Raw genomic sequence first — 16314 nt, 5'->3', positions numbered from 1 at the left:
CATCTGCAACAGTTGCATTTGAGAGGTAAGTATTCTTGACCAATATCAAAGCGACGCATGCATGCCATATTGTGGTTAACAGCCAGCCGAGAGTGGGAATCTGTCTTCATAAAAGACCAGGAAGCCACAGATTTACCCTTTCTGGACCAAAATGAAGGCGTCGTGCTCGTCACTAAATCCAAAACACCACATCTGGTTCGTGAATCCAGACACTGAGCAGGGTAGAGATCATAGTCTTTCTGCAAGATCACCGCGGGGGAAGATTGCAAATGCCTTTGCCCGATGATTCTCTACGGATACACGTAAGATAGAGAATGTGAAGACTTCGTTGAAGGAATCAGTCAAGAAAGACGAGAATGCTTCTAGCCTAAGGCTGTGATTGAAGAATCTAGGATCGAGAACACAGTCATGTCAACCACCATTCTTGGTGCAATCAGTTCCAGAACCCCGCACCCGTTCCTTATATGCAGCCTCCTATGGAAACCAAAGACTCCAAATGGCTACGTAGAGTCTTCATAAGTAGTCCTCCCCGAGGACGATTTCAGTTCCCGGCAAATGCCTGCTTCTAATGGGAGTTTTTGGAATCTGCAAATGAACCGGGAGAGTACGATATCACAAGGAAAACAAGAATATGCGTTGTTGCGTAGAAGGATAGTGAAGATCTACTTCAGAGACCAGAATATCCATGGATAATCGAGGAAGAGACGTCCAGGATGACGACGGAGGTATCCCGTGCCGGGGGGCAGAGAAAGCAAAGTGAGACGACCTGTGGAAGTATCGCGCCTGCGAGGAGCTGGCTTCAGTCAGTCTTAGCTCAGTCTTCCATCATCAGGCGTTCCGAGACCGACCATATTGCGCGGGAGGTACGTTAGGAACTGCCGTTAGCATGCAATATATACTGGCACCGTAGATGGTCAACGAGTCTCTGCTACACGAACGAGTCAACGGCTAGGTCTCAACCCCCTTACTCCGGGCCAGTCAGATAAATAGGGACTTGTTCGACTGAGAAGAAAAGCTTAGGCAAGCAATCAAAAAGCTCTCCGTTAGGTTGTGTAGATTGTGTCATAAAACCTTCGCCTGCGGGGGGTTTGTCTCTTCCAAGAAGACATCGCTTCCCGTCATCGACAAAACAGCAGGACATGAGTTTATGCCCCGGCTACCTGCCGTCCTTCATCTCGGCCGCTCCCATATCATTCGGCCTCTCATTCCACAAATTTATCACACGAGGTTCGAGTCCAGTGCATGGACTGAAGAACCAGCCATGGCCTCACATTTCATGCGGAACGCCCGGGAAGCCTTTTATCCAGAAACATGGCCATGTCCCTGGGAAATTTGCATGACGGGAGTTCTTGCCAAAGCGACGGTAAATATATACACTTCCCAAACTTATCTCTCAACAGAAAGACCATCCCCAGGTTCGAAGCTTGGATCGCGTCTGGCGAGGGTATATAAAGCCACCAATACCGCTCTCAATGTTGAACTCTCCAATGGGATGTAACCAAGGTCTTTGTTTGCACCGTATAGGATCTCGTGGATACTCAGGCTCCCAGATGCGTTCCATGGATGACAGGCCTTGTCGCCATCATTCTCCGGCCAACACTCTCCCCTCATATCTCCACCAACCTCGTCCCTCATCACTTCCTTCCACAGGGTATCCAGCTGAATGCTTCCAAGTTACAACCAGGCCTCCTGGAGCTGTGAACACTCTCAACAAGCATACATGCCATTCTCCTACATCTCTGTACAAGATGGATGCCATATTTTGAACTGGCTCTCATTGAGAAGATTAAGATAGAGGATGCCATCTGGCCTGTTCGTTGAGGCAAAAGTGACCTCAGCATGGTCATACTTACATAGAGACCCCTGAAGGCTACCGCAGCAGCCCCGGACCAGCTTTCACGATCATCATCTGCCTGATCGATGGTTTACGGAGGCTCTGTGTCTGATGCAGGTTGAGCAAAGAGGCACTTACACATGACGAAGCGAGCCAATCAAACATCACCATGTTCAAGACTGATCAAGTGTGCGTACTTTTTGTATTGCTGCGGAAAATCAAGCGGGCAAAGCGTATCCATCATATTCTGACGATGATGCTCACAACACCTCTCCGGGAGGAGGCATGCCCACTGCCACTGCCTACCATCCCGACCTCTCCTCTCTGCCTCTAGCCCATGCGCACGGAACGACCAAAAAATAATGTTGAAAACAGCAAACAAACAAATACAATTACAATACTCAACACCCTTATGCCCCATGAACGCCGTTTGTGAGAAACCCTCCAAGCAGTTTGAACCGGCTGGCTGCCGTGCCAGCCCTGGTATATATGCATTGAATGCCTGGGCAGGTAGAGAGAGAAGATGCAAAAGCCCTCGTCAGATACGCCGAAGTGACCATCATCGTCATAATCGTTTCGCAATGTCGTAGACATCATACCAGCCAACGCTGGATTTCCTCCCATTGAACACCAGTTCCCCTTTGCCGCAATCTCCAAGGTTGCCAGAACCCAACGCCAATTCATGCAGATCGACATGGACCGGTCGTGATCATCATCATCATAAGTGGTTAGTAGGCTATCAGCAAGCACCTAGTGGTCCTCGGAAGTGACTCTTAGTCCTGGACGAACGAGACGTCTCTGGCGCTCCTACGCGCCAGAGACTTTGCGCGCGGTCGAGGCGGCCGTCGCGGACATCGCTGAGCTGCCCACGCTGCCAACTCGACCACTCGTCTTTCGTACTCCTTCCTTGGTCCTCAATGGCGAATCGCCCGAACGCTTGCTGCCACGAACTTTGGTGAGGACACCTGATGCGCTGCTAACGCGGTCTCCAAGGTTCTTGACGCGTTGTGTTCCGATGTTCTCCGCATCGTTGCTGGCATCGTTGTCGATGTATGTCTGGTACACAGTGGCGGCGGAGTGGCTAACTGATCGCTTTTCACTGCGAGTAGGCGACTGCGAGGTCTTCCTGTGTGTGCGCATCCTAATGTCCCATTCTTCGTCAGACTCGTTGGGGCCGCGAGACTGCTTGTGGACGGAAATCACTTCCGTCTCCTGGTGGATTGCGCCCTCCCCATCGACAGTTGCGTGGTATGAAGGTGCTCTTTGGTAGGGATGATGACGGTCTGCACCTGCCCTGTTGGTCTTTCTTGGCTGTCCTGGTGTTGGCGCCGGGAGGTAGTCTTCCTGAGCCCCAATGTTATTGCGGTCGTGGTCGACTTCGCTCAAAGGCGTCCTGTTTGATGTGCTGCGGTGGGGAGGTGTGGAGGCCTGGCCGTTGCGAAGGGAAGTCTTTTGCATGGCGCGGATGGGGGTGCTGGGGACAGCAGCGTTGGCAGCCATCTCCTTGCGGAGCTTGCGCTCGATGCGCTCCTCAATCCACCACTCACGGAAGATACCCTGATTGATGTGCAGCCAGTGCTGTTGGGGACCGACGACCATGCCGGGGCGCATGAAACGCATGAAGGCGATGATCTCGTTGGCGGTGAAGCCGTGGCGGTAGATGAGGTAGGCGCCAATGAGGCAACCTGTCCTGCCCAGACCGGCCTTGCAGTGGACGGCGATGCCCTTCTTCTTGACGGTGATGGTCTCGTGCGCTAACCTGATGAACTTGCGGACGGTTGTGAGAGGCGGGCAGGTGCCGTCGTCGAAGATCATGTCCAGGTGGGAGATGCCCATGGACTCGAAGAATGAGGGAGAGTAGAGGGGAGAGTTGAGGCGGACAACAAGGCCAATGTTGCGCTCAGTGAAGTGCTTCAGGACGTTCTTGAAGGGCTGGGGCAGCGCCTTGTTGGCATCCACTTGTCCAATGCTCTTGGGGAGCGCATCCCACTCCTCAGTGCCCTCAATGACCTTGGCGACGGGGGTGTGCTGGGGTGACGCAAAAGCCAGGAAGTGTGGTGTGATCCAGTTGAAGTCTCCGTGCTCAACTCTCTCGAACTTCTCGTACTCATCAAGGTCGAAGTTGTCCAGGGCGCAGCAGCCCTCTTCCTTGGCCTTCCACACGCCGTAGACGACGTCCTGAACGGTGATGCCGTAGTCGGCCTGACTGTATCCGGCGTCACGGAAGGGCATCAGAGGGGGGTCGACCTGGGCGATGGGGGCCAGCGCCAAGTGAGGCGGCCAGTTTTGAATGAGAACCATGTAGCAGGCGAGCATACAAGCGGCGTTTGCGCGACCTGGGCGACTGTTAGTGACCGGTTTTCATCGCGCCTTGAGACTGGTACTCACTTCTGGGGTCAGCTCTGCTCCAGAAGACGATGGGGCGATCCTTGTTCTCCTTGGCACCGAGCACATCGTGGAACTGCAGGGCGAAGCGGTACAGGTGACCGATGTGCAGCGGGCCGAAGTCGTGGTGGAAAGCGTTGTAGAGGAGGGTGTCGTCGACGGAGAAGTAGTAAGGCGTAGGGCGGACGGCGGCGGACTGAACGGGAGTAGGCCCTTCGGCGGCTCTCTGCGATCGTTTCCTGGGGGAGGTCTGGACGGGCTCGCCGTAGGGGAAGATGGTCTCGGCCGTGGGAGGGTGGATGTACGCAGCCAGGTATAGCCGGTCTGAGAGGACAGTCAGAAAGGAGATCGGGAAGTATGCGCAATAAAAGTAGGGATGGATCTGTTGCGATGCCGCGCTCATGCTGGAGGGTGTTGCGCTCAGGTCGCTGTGCGACGATCTTGAGTGCCGACTCCGCGCAGGGTAATGATGCGACATGATGGCGACGATGCGAATGGACGGTTGAGGTCCGAAGACGGGAAGGGAAGCTTACCTGGGATGTACTCAATAACCTGGCCCATGTTTGGGCTCTTAGAAGAAGGGGCCATTGGTCTCGTGACACTTTGTTTCCTCTGATGGTGTTTGGATGAGGCAATTGCTCTTGCGACGGGACCTTCTTTTGGATGCAGGTGCAAGCGGGCCTGGTTCGGAAAGGATAAGGCAGGTGCCGAAATTATCCAGAGGCGAGGCTACTCTTTGTATGCAAAGTAATGCGCGATCCAGGGAAGGCAGCGACGGAGGTGCGGATGCGAGCGAGATGTGTTGGGCTGCGGGTGAGGAATGTTGGAATCGTCGGGTCTGAAACAATAACAACAACAACAAGATCTGTAGTCGGCGGCGAAGGCAGGGAGGTATTCCTGACGAAGCGAAGGCAGAGTGCAATCAATCCAACCCAGAGGCGATTAAAGCGGCGCTTTCCTGCGGCAGCGCAAGAATTGAAGAGATTTTGGCGAGAGTACGAGATGGTGAAAAGGAAGGTATTCCAAAGGTTAGGAGCGACCGATGCAGGTGTTTTTGTATGGTTTGCTGTTATTTTGGCCGAAGCGGTCAATATGGGGCAGGCCCAAAACAGCAAGGGTCGACTGTTGTTACGGAGAAGCTTGGTTGCTGGCTGCCGGGCTGCCAGCCGTTGTCGAGACAACCAGCAAGGGGAAGCACAGACCACCCGCGCCTCCTGACGAATCGTTCGACGTGGTTCAGCGCCTCAGGCAACCGCACCCGCCTCCAGCTCATGTCTCTAAACCCGAACCAGCTCTTTGACGGCTGTTTGACCACTGACTGTCGCCCACGAAGGAGTCCGAACACCCATCAAAACAAATCCATCGATGTCCACTGCCCCTCAGTGCCCTTCGCAGTGATCCCTCCCGCCGTCTTGAGTCTAGCCTTGCTTATCGGGGGGCGGCATTGAGTCTTGCGCTGCCGCAGCCAGCCCAGCGCCTAGGCAACCCCACGTCGTCCAGGTCCGCATCAACCTGCCGCACCTTGCAAGCTGCTCGCAAAGTATCTTTGCACAGGTTCTAGCCTTGCGCAGTACTTGTCGACGCAGCGATCCTGTGCGCATGCGCTGTCTGGTGTCACCCTCGTGGAATGGCGGGGCACCTTGTCTTCTTCTGATCTGAGCTGTCCGCTGCCATCTAGAAGGAGTTTGTCCGCCCTTGTGTATCCTGTCTTGTCCTGTCCCGTCCCGGTCAACCCATCCCATCCCGTCCCGCGGTGAGCTATGTATCATCGGGTGGGCGGGACACCTTTTTTTGCGCTGCCGCCGCCAGCTCCAATGACGACTTTGTAAAGACCGACAGCCAAACACCAACTTTTTTTTCCCCATTCCTGAACCCCTCCAAACATTTGCGCCCACACTTAGCCCAATCCACTCCCGCAAAAACCGCAGCCATGGACAACGCAATTGATACCGAATTCCCATGCTCATTGTAAGTTCCCGACTCTCACTTGTCGCATTGTAGTCCGTGCAAGGTGTGTCGCGCATTGTGTCATTTGCGACAAAAAGAAAAGCCGACGAAAATCACAAAAAGAAAGCTAAGACAAGATTTCCGCAGAACTATCGACGTCCCGTTCCCTACCCCGCGCCTGGCCTCCGTCGCCCACAAGGCCCTCGCAGTCGATAAGGAGCTCTCGCCGCTCGTCAGACGCACCTTCTCCATCGAGGAGAACTCCTCCGAGTCTGCCATCCTCCGCGTCAACTACAAAGCGACCACGAACCGCATGCTCCGCGTCTCCGTCAACGGCCTCATGGAGAGCCTCAACCTCGTCGTGGAGGTCATGGAGGAGCTCGACGTCGACGTTCTGGAACACAACCGGGACAGCCAATAATTGCGTGTGTCACGCCGGCGTTTTACGGAAAGCTGGGTTGTCTTGGGGTTCGGACGTCAGTTTCGGAGGGGAGAGACAAAAATCAAATCGCATCCACGTGCGACGGGAAATAGGAACGATGCATCATTATTCTTTTTTACATTTGTGATACCCAATATACAGCCACACTTTGTGCGACGACTTTTGTGACGCCTGGAACATGGCCCATGATCACAAGGTGTCAATCCTACCGTGTGCTATGCCCAGATCTAGAAGGTCTGGAACATGAGCCAATCCTTTCGCACCTATTTTCGCCATGGTATATGACGTTTACATGGCCACATAAACCTAGCAATTATACAAATCCAAATAACCCGCCATCGATGCTCCTAGATTACCTCGTATATATCGTGCCTGTTGGGATATCCCGCTACCGAAGGCTCCATAAGCCACCCTTAATGCGCACCCATTACTCTGTCGAGCTTTCTTTTTGTTCAACAGTTTCCGTGCTTCCTGACGGCTCCATGCGCTCCAGCTTCTTCTCGAGCTCTTCAGCCCTCTTGTTGGCCTCGGCAATCTCCTGCTTGAGCTGTTTGATATACTCAATCGCCAATTCGACAGTGCTAGCCTTGCTGTTCGGTGCGCCTCCCGCCTTGTCCTTCTCCTTCTTGTCGGCGTTGTCGCTTTCGCCCGATTCCTTCAGCGGCTGGGGAAGAAGCGTTGCGATCTCCTGCAGTGCCGAGTTGATGCGATTCCTTCGGCCCTGTTCCGCAATCTTGTGGGACGTGCGCTTGGACGTGAGGTTCGTCGATAGCTCGCTCGGGTAAGTGACGCCAGGAACAGTGTTGCCTTCGAGAATGTTCTGGTAGTTTGACTTGGAAGCCAAAAGGCGGGAGGCTGTATCCTCGGCAGACATCCCGCCGGGCGTGCCAGGCAGAAGCGGCTTGATGCTAGGTGATATCCTGGGTCGCAGAGCAGGAGAGACGTGAACCGAGCTGACACTTCCCCTTTTCCCGCTACCCTTGCTTCCCCTTGCCAACAGCTGGGGCGTCCTGCGTGCCGAGGGACCCGTGGAGCCCGGTGCGAGGTTCGGGCTTGCGCTCGCTGAAGCAGCGGCAGTCGGTTTCGCAAAGATGGGAGATGGCAGCGGCTGGAACGACGAAGCCCTAGCCGAGCCTGGATCTGAAGGCGACTGAGTCGGCGTTGCCGTATCAATTCGCGGAGGCTGGGGTCTTGAGTTGAAGTTGACGGACTCGGGAAGTTCGAAGGATTCGATATGATCCGAAGGCCCAAGGTCTTGGGGATTTGACGCTGCTGAGTTGTTCGCGCTGGATGAGGGAAGCTTCATGAGGGAAGCTGGTGTGGCGGGCGAGGGCTTTCCTTGGATGTGAGCCGGAATCGCGGGGTGTGGCTGGGGCTGAGGTTGAGGCTGGATGAATGGTGATTTGCTCGACGCCTTCTGGGGAAGTGGTGGTGGCGGCATGTCGGACAGGTTTTCAGGTGAGACTGATGCATTTTCGGACTCTTCGCTGCTCATAGGGGCAGGCAAGGCCGTCGAAGGCAGCATCTGATCAAGCCCATCTTCGTTCACTTCCTGCATCTCAGTGAGGGCTTGCGACACCATCTTTGGTGTCGGGCCAGCTTTCTTCCGCTGAGGCTTCGTAATGGGAGACTGGCGAACACTCGACTTGGCCTTTACTCTTGCGTTGCTCTTGCGAACTTTCTTGGCCAAATCCATCGCCGCAGGCTGCGCGTTTGCTGATGTCTCAACGTCCATCTCGGCGGGGGAGTTGTGCGCCGACAGAGACGAGCGGCGGTCGTACAAAAGTCCCTGGTCACTTTGCGCATGAAGGGCTGGAGAGGTAAGAGGGCTGAAATATGCGCCAGGAATTGTAAAGCCACCGGCTTCCATCTGGAAATGGGGATCTAACGGCGTAACGGCAGGCGACACCAAAGGAGTAAAGGCCATCTGAAATAGTCAGCGATGCGCTTTCGGGATCGTTAACGAGAATACCTCACATCTTGCTGCTCCTTCATCCGTTGGTACCGGTTGTCGAACATTGGGGTTCGGCTTTGATCCGAATAAAATTGATTGCTAGCGGGAGGCATTTCAAGGCTTTGGGGGGTTGGGGGAACTGCATGCTGGTTGGTGTAGTAGACATGCTGCTCATGAATCTGGCGGTGTTGCTGCTGAACGCGCTGCTGCTGCAGATACTGGATCTGAGCATCGATTTCGGTGATGGCGTCTGTGGGAGTCGGCGGAGGGATCAGTTGCGTGGGAATGGCAGGGTGCGCAGCTGCAGTGGTCATGTTGATGAGCTGCGTCTGCATGGCGGCATTGGCGTTGCTCATGACCATATTGGCGTCGGTTCCTCCCATCTGTGTGTCGAGCTGTTCACGGCCGGACTGGTGCATCATGCCGGAGCCACTTCCGGACTGGAAATCGTTGAAGTCGAAGGCCATCGAGTCGCCCAAGTTGCCCATGCCTCCCATGTTCAAAAACTGCTGGAACTCCTCATCGTGGGATGGCGCCAAGGCCGGATCTTGGTTCCAAGATGCGGCGTCCATCATGGCGACACTGATTTTCCGAGCCGCTAATTCGGGTTCCGAAGCACAAATTCCAAAAATACCAATGCGCCGAAATCTTTTCGTAGGCCTTTCTCCGCCCGGTTCACTTTCAGTGGTTCAGATCGTCGAGATAGTTGATCAATACCAATAGTCGAAGAGGTAGTTCGGAAAGTCAGTTGGTCGGAGGTTGTCGGTAGATTGCGCATGAAGAAGGGGAATGCACAGCACAGGTGGTCGTGGGGTCGTGTTCGAGTTGCGTGGGGAGAGTTGGAGGTTGCCCTACGTGTCAAATGCGAGAAGCGCAAGTGCTTCGCGCCAAAGAATTTGGTGAGGATGCGTGATCTCTCTCGATTGTTGGGTAGCAGAGACGTCAGACGGATTGGTTAACGGGTGATGGATGAAGTCAAGAAGGGGAGGGTGGCAGCAGAGAAAAGCTGCCTCTCTTGGTGGAGAGAGGCTGGCAGAAGGACGGCGAGCAGCGGCCGGCGGCAGAGGACGAGCAGCTGATAATGGTGGGGGGACACACCCCCGGGCAGAGAAGGATGGACGCTGGAGGCGGATGGGATGGGCTGCCCAGATGCAGATGGATGGGTGGTTGAGTTGCACTGGCATTGGAGGGCCATGACTGGTCAGCGAGACCGTGGACACATTTTTTTTGCGCATGTCGGCGGATCCAAGCTTTGGGACTATCAAGGATGTTGAGGGTCGCTAACTTGAGGAACTGGACCGTGCCCAGCGCACTGAACCTGCCAAGGGTTTTCCTTGCACTCGACCAGCACTTTCTGCGCAGCAAGGAAGCCATGTTCTTTTTTCTGCAGCAACCGTTGCCGACGGACACGCGGTTTTAATGGGAAGAGAGAAGGACAGCCTGGGTTGACGGGTGAACGCTGATGGCCCGTGGAAGATTGAATGAAGCAGCTGGTACGTGTTGCGCTCCCGTCACACCGTTGCAGAAACCGACCGGGACAGGAGGAGGACGTTCAGGGCAGGGCAGCAGGGCGCATTTGACGCTTCCATTCCGAGAAGACGAAACAACTGCCTAACGAGGTTTCATGTCCGGTCTTTCTTTGACTGCACTGTCAGGTTCGGAAATCCCCGCCTCCATCAGATCAGGCACCGCTGGAGACGCGGAGGGCCTTTTGCATGCTTAGGTACCTTACCTCAGTATCATGTCCCTGGCCAACTGCAGGAATAATTACTTGGCCGGATGCTCTTCAACTGCACACTAATGTCCACAGTTCAGGACCTTGAGTGCGAGCCGCTTCACAGTCACCAATGGTTTCTTTGGTAAATGCCTTGACTAAGTTGCCTGCCCCGACAAGTCGATCCGAGACTGAAGGGTCCTGTCTGTGCTCAACGAGACCCTGACTAGGTTGGTCCCTCTGCGGTCTGCACTCTCGTCCCTCGCCATGGGACGAAAAGCTTCTCGTTTTAGCCCCTCGGCTCGGAGGGAATATCGGGGAAACAATAGCCTGCGATGACCAACCGTTGAGGAAGCCCGAAGCATCACCCGCCTCTGTCAAAACCGCGACTCCCCCGTCAGGAGAGCGGAGAGTCGCTGCTAGATATCACGGCTGAGAAAATTTCTCACACGATACCCTTCTTTGGCCAGGCGCCCCGATCACCAGAGGACTCTAGCCAGCAGTTATCAAATTTAGTGGAACCCCTCCCCTATCGGTAACGGCGCCGGTGCCTCGCTACATAAGTTCGTCGCCAAGCGAACTGCAGGCCGGTGAGTTCCCAGCCGCGTGCTGAGTCCTGCCTATCCGTGTGTGTGAACAGACTCCCGCCCGTGTGGTTCGGACTATATATCCAGAAAACTACATACATACGAATACAGACATCACCAGCGGCAGGAGAAAAGAGGAAAGCCAAGACGAAAAGCTGACCTGTCAACTGCCCAAGGTGGCACCCGCATGCTGGGCGCTGGGCAGTCGACCACATCCCGTCCCGGCCGGCGGATTCATGTCCACTGGCCTCGAGTCGGGGTGCCATCCGACTTGACACTGACAGCTGCTGCGGAAGATTGGGAATAGTACCCAGCCGGCATCGGGCACTGCACCGCCGCATGCCATGTACGAGAACGGGGACCAGACACTGGATGTAACCGTCGCTATGGAGTCAGAGTAACAACAGTCCAGCTCGCATTAATCTAACGCCACCGGTACTTGCCTGTCCAGAGATCCAATATCGGGTTCTTTCGTGACTCTCACAGTTCGAGTCCACAGTCTGAGCCCTTCTCAATGGAACATGCAAGGAACTGGCCAGGAACTGGCCTCGGGCTCCGAATGCCAGTGATCGCCCTCATTACCCCTCTCTCGGGCCATTCTTTCATTTAGATCTGGGTGCGTCTGATGAGTGTCTCGTGACGGCTCCAGATAACGCTCAGTCGGGAGATGTGAAGACCGAGTGAAGCATTCGCATGCGACGAAGCCCGTCATCAACAGTTGCGCCCGACTTCTTCCGCGGCCCAACCCCCCAGGCATTTCCTTAGGTAACGCAGTTCTAGAACAAAACCGCAGGGCTCCTTCACGTGCGTGCGACACTCGTGGGGGTTCGATGCTCAAGGCGGGGGGTCCAGAGCCCCCTGCTAGGTTGCCTGTCGGTCTGTCCAACCCGAGTCGGTACGTACTGCGGTGCCTGCACGTCTCGAACCTCGAGGTCAATCAAGCCTGCGCTGAAAGCTTACTGCACCCGCTGCAAGTGGTCCGAACTTCATCACGTCTTCAGCCAGGCAATTTGAAGATTGAGAATTATGTCATTACCTCTGCAGCTGCAGTTCGACAGTCAACCTTGTCTCAACCTCGCATCTCTGGACTCTTGAAAGTTGCGTCCCTCCGCAGAAATTATACCATTTTTAGGACACGGCCGACATTCCCTGCAGTTCACCTCCGTCATTTGCATCCACCAGGTCAACTTCCAGACGTCATCTTCGGCATGGCAGCAGACAAACAATGTCGATCTTTGTCGGCGAACATATCCGAACGCCGACCTCAAGGCACGGAACCGCGGAAACGCAAAAGAAGCAACAATGAAGACCGTACATCCAGATCGTTTTAGCGCGGCTGTCGAAATTCCGCTCAACTCGTCAGACAAGAGCCTCCATCCATCTCTAGGTCGAACCCACTTAACCATAATCAAATACCTACCTAGTCGCCCACGGCTACCATTTTCTCCGAGCCTTGTCGTCGTCACCCAGACTCCCTCAGGTGAGAAAGCTCCGGATGACTTTTGTCGACGCTTTCTCACGCTGTTCGCAGGCAAACGGGTCGCGCGCCAAAGGCTGGTCGAACAACGATGCGACACTCTTGTGCGGGTTCAAGGTCTCAACATTGCGACCCGGCATCGAACAACGAGATGCCCACCACCCTGCTCGAGGCCTAGTCATCTGTGCAAGACAGCCGATTCGCCGTCACCTGGCCTGTAGGAAGGACGTCCTTGGCAGCGTTCCCCCACAGGCATCCGTTCAGGACGATCTGCGAACTTCAGCACACCAATCCCCGCCGTTCCAGTTGGTTTTCCTATGTACTCGATCCAATCTCACCCGCAGGATATGCGAACGAATCACATTGCGGCCGACTACACCTATTACTGCCAGCTGCAATGGGTTCCAAGAAAAGAAGTCCCACGCTGAACCGAGCGGGCGCTGTAATTACCCTAATTGCCCACTAATTGGTGCTCCCGTCCTGCGTCGACTTTGCAACCGGTGCCGCCATCTTTGGCTGCATGGCCTCCGCGCGGAATGTGCCAGCGGCTGCAGAGCGGGAAGCTGCGGGGGGCAAGGCTCTGACTTCATCCATCACAGCCGCAGTTCACCGAGAAATAACCTCATGTGTCCAAGTTCAACCTGGCCAACGCAGCATGCCTCTGGCACAATAAAGCAGTCAATGAACTGTAAACGGATCGCTGCTATCGTTGTGTTGGTGTCCTATCATTCGCCCTTTCCGCCTTCTGAGAGTGCAGAACCAGCAGGCCTTCAGCTGTGAGGCTCATCGAATATACCCAGGCGGGCAACAATTACAAGAAGACGGAGTAACGGGCAATTGCCTCTCCGTCTGTGTTCCAGGCCTTATTTGTGATTACTGTTTCGTGGAGGCGGCGTCAACTCCGAAAGTGAGGCTGGAATCAAAACTGCGCCTGCTTTCGGCGGTTGATTTGTCTCAACCACCCTCCTGGGTAAACAGCCATCGGGTCGGTATTCGATGATATCCCTTGTCTTGCGAGCATGTTGTGCACGAGGGCAACCCAAGAGTCAGAGAAGAGAGGAAAGAGGCGAAAGTCAGTCCCCGGAAAGCTATCCCATGAGTAGCTAGTGCTACGCCTCAAAGCCATGTCGATATGGGCGTTGGCTGTTTTCGGCGCAAAGTTGGTGATGATCAGCCTCGACCGAGCCGCCGGGCCTCTCTTCGTCGCCGTTTGTCTCGCGCCCACACGCAACTGTTGGCGACAGATAGCTCCAGCTATCGCATACCCCCTCCAAAACGACGGCATGGCATTGCGCGGGTGGCTTCTAGGTTACGATCCGAGCTTACAGGCCTTTGTGTCGTTAGGGGCAAGTGCCCGTCCATCCCTCGAGTCGTTCTGGCTTGCCTGGCACTCGGCGGGCAACCTGCCGGATGCGGCCAGGGACTGCCGAGCCTAGAACTAGTCGGCGGCCAGCTCAAATTCCTTTCGAGTCTTATAATTCTATGGACCCCTCTCATGCCGTCGGGGCGCATCGTCGCAGTTGAATGCTGGAGTCACAACTTCCGATGAACGCTCTTGACGGACACCAATGGTAGATCTCGGGGTCAACGGCATCGACGCCAACATCGAATCGAGTATACGAAGAACGGTTCGGTTTGGCTCGGCGTGGTTGCATCCTGTCACGAATATGGGAAACCCGGTGGAGATGACGGCGGAGTGCTGGGTCTGGTACTGTTTGGCCATGACAGCGGTTGTCATCCGATTGTTCGTCCGACTTCACTATCTGGTCTCAATTTGACGATGAACTGACCTTTGGACGAAAAGCACATCGCAGTATATTGTAAGAAAGCGCAAATTTATCAAGGAAATCCCGCCAGATGATATCTTGATGTTGCTCCTCAGCGTACGTTCCCCATCGTGTGCTCTCCTAATCATTTTTCTCCCGAGTGACAAAACCCCCGGCTGACTCTGAAAACATGTTAGATCACATACACAACTGCAATCGTCGCGCTGTTCCTATACTTCGAGATCGTATCGGACGTCGACCTTGACAACATCACTGCCGAGGATAACTTTGTTGTGGGTCGCAAGCTCGGGATTCTCAACATCCTCGCAGAGACGTCCATGCAGACGACTCTTTGGGGCAACAAATGCTGCATTCTGTTATTATACCACCGCTTGACGTACGTGGGCTCCTCCCGTTCGTTCAGATTTTTTCATGGACCAGGATGGCTGACATTGGCCCCGGGGACACACAGTCTCTTCTGTCATCATCGCAGGATGTGGGTGCTTGTTTCGGCATATGTTGCCTTGGCATACGTCGCAGTCATCGTCGCTTTGTACGGAGGATGGTGCCGGCCGTTCTCGGGTTACCTCGTGTTGGAGCCGGATAACAGTGAGTCGTGGTCATCGTTTGGTCCCTAGATGTCGGTTGTTCTAACGATATGCGATCAGTGGAGTGCCTGACCTGGCTTCACTACAACAGCCTGCAGTTGTCATTGAACCTCTCCACGGATCTCATCCTTCTGATCATTCCCGTCGTCTTGATCAGCAGGTTGAACATGAAGATTGGGAAGTAAGCATCACGCCCCTCGCCCACCCAGTGATTCGACCGAACTGACCATTTGTTCTTCAACAGAAAGATACTGCTCGTCTGCCTATTCAGCCTGGGCATCTTCGTCGTAAGCGCCCAGTAAATGACTGCCCTCTCTGACCTGTTTCTCTAACGAAAGCTAGATGCTCGCTGCGATCCTAACGAAAGTAAGCGTCTTCACAAACCAGACCGCCCCTATCTGGTTCCTCTGGTGCGTCCGCGAGGTCTCCACAGCCATGCTCGTGGGCAACCTGCCGCTGTGCATGCCCACCTTCCGCATGTGGTGGCGCTTCTTCTTCCCCGGCAGCGGCGCCAGCGCAACGCCGGGACCGCACGAGTCGGCCAGCGGCGCGAGCGCCGTGACAAAGAGATCAGTGGCGACGACGGCCGCCTTCAGCGAGGCTACTGGCGGCGGCGGAGAATCATCCACGTGGGGCTCCTCGCCGGCGAGGAGTAGGATGAACGATGATATTGTGATGTATGGCACGTCTAAGGGCGGGGCGAGCGGTGAGGGTCGGAGGTTATCTGTTGACGAGGAGAGTGTTTGAGGGTTACTTTGGGTCCTATCTTGTCCGAGCGAGCGTTGTTTTGTTGTGACTTGATAATATTCCCTCTAATTCACTAATGCTAATTTATCAACCTTGATTCTGAAGCTGGAGCTGGTCGGTTGTGATATGTCGTAATCAGCCCGCAAGCGTGGACTTACCTCCAAGCACCGCCCCTGCATCTCGTGATCAAATGCCCACGGAATTTAGTCTGGACACTGGCTTGGCAGGTATTAAATATCTCGTTGCCACGCTGCCTGGTTTGAGAAGGCTCAAGAATCGTGAACGTCTTCCCAAGTCGTTGCTGAAAACAAGCCATCCTCGCCCAACGAGAAAGTCGATAACTAAGACACCATGGAACTCATAGACAGTCATTAATACCCCCGACATACCGAAAAATAACATATGAATACGTTAGAAGCAGTGGCGATGATGAGGAGTGCTATGAAGCAGCTCTCTCGGGCATCTCTCAGGGATGAAATCTTCTACCAAGAATGTATTGTTTGGGTGCGTGTAGGCTTTTATTACAGACACATGAAGCATGACTTTTGCATTGTTTTGTTTCATTGTCTTCGGGGTAAATATGCGCGTTGTCGCATTCTTATAGCATTCTGCAGACGTGTACGGAACGGCACGGCGGCGCTATTGACAAACACAAAGCAGCAACAGAAACCTAGACTTGGCTTTTCCTTTAGGTTTCCCTTGTTGACGGGCTGAACTTCTATAAATTCAGAGGTTCTGCCTCAATTGCATTTGAAAGGCAACAATCAGAGGGCAGTTCTGTGTCATGTATTTCTCCAGAGGTTTCTCGGGCAGGCGTGCCGGTTGGTTGTCTCGATGGATCTCCGAAGGCAGC

General features: G+C 54.5%; 4 protein-coding genes across 4 annotated transcripts; 2 read left to right on the top strand and 2 right to left on the bottom strand.

The window, feature by feature from the left end:
- Positions 1-2641: 2641 nt before the first annotated feature.
- Positions 2642-4780, bottom strand: cdcA (Tyrosine-protein phosphatase cdcA; the record flags this gene model as incomplete). The annotated part of the gene is made up of 3 exons (XM_032029954.1): positions 2642-4170; positions 4223-4543; positions 4753-4780. 3 exons carry the CDS (start codon positions 4778-4780, stop codon positions 2642-2644), a joined length of 1878 nt encoding a protein of 625 aa, XP_031890685.1.
- A 1369-nt stretch (positions 4781-6149) lies between these two features.
- On the top strand, positions 6150-6587 carry PCC1 (EKC/KEOPS complex subunit PCC1; the record flags this gene model as incomplete). Its single annotated transcript, XM_032029953.1, has 2 exons — positions 6150-6187; positions 6314-6587. The coding sequence occupies 2 exons, from the start codon at positions 6150-6152 to the stop codon at positions 6585-6587; spliced, it is 312 nt and encodes a 103-aa protein (XP_031890684.1).
- Positions 6588-7035: 448 nt separating this feature from the next.
- Positions 7036-9137, bottom strand: nuc-1 (Phosphorus acquisition-controlling protein; the record flags this gene model as incomplete). The annotated part of the gene is made up of 2 exons (XM_032029952.1): positions 7036-8535; positions 8586-9137. 2 exons carry the CDS (start codon positions 9135-9137, stop codon positions 7036-7038), a joined length of 2052 nt encoding a protein of 683 aa, XP_031890683.1.
- Positions 9138-13908: 4771 nt separating this feature from the next.
- CGGC5_v001089 (uncharacterized protein) lies at positions 13909-15461 on the top strand (the record flags this gene model as incomplete). Its single annotated transcript, XM_032029951.1, has 7 exons — positions 13909-14084; positions 14145-14223; positions 14304-14503; positions 14579-14715; positions 14775-14895; positions 14959-15001; positions 15057-15461. The coding sequence occupies 7 exons, from the start codon at positions 13909-13911 to the stop codon at positions 15459-15461; spliced, it is 1161 nt and encodes a 386-aa protein (XP_031890682.1).
- Positions 15462-16314: the final 853 nt, after the last annotated feature.

This window comes from Colletotrichum fructicola, assembly GCF_000319635.2.
Source record: "Colletotrichum fructicola Nara gc5 chromosome Unknown KSG_Nara_v1_contig01, whole genome shotgun sequence".
NCBI lineage: Eukaryota > Fungi > Ascomycota > Sordariomycetes > Glomerellales > Glomerellaceae > Colletotrichum > Colletotrichum fructicola.
This window is presented reverse-complemented; position numbering and strand designations above follow the sequence as displayed.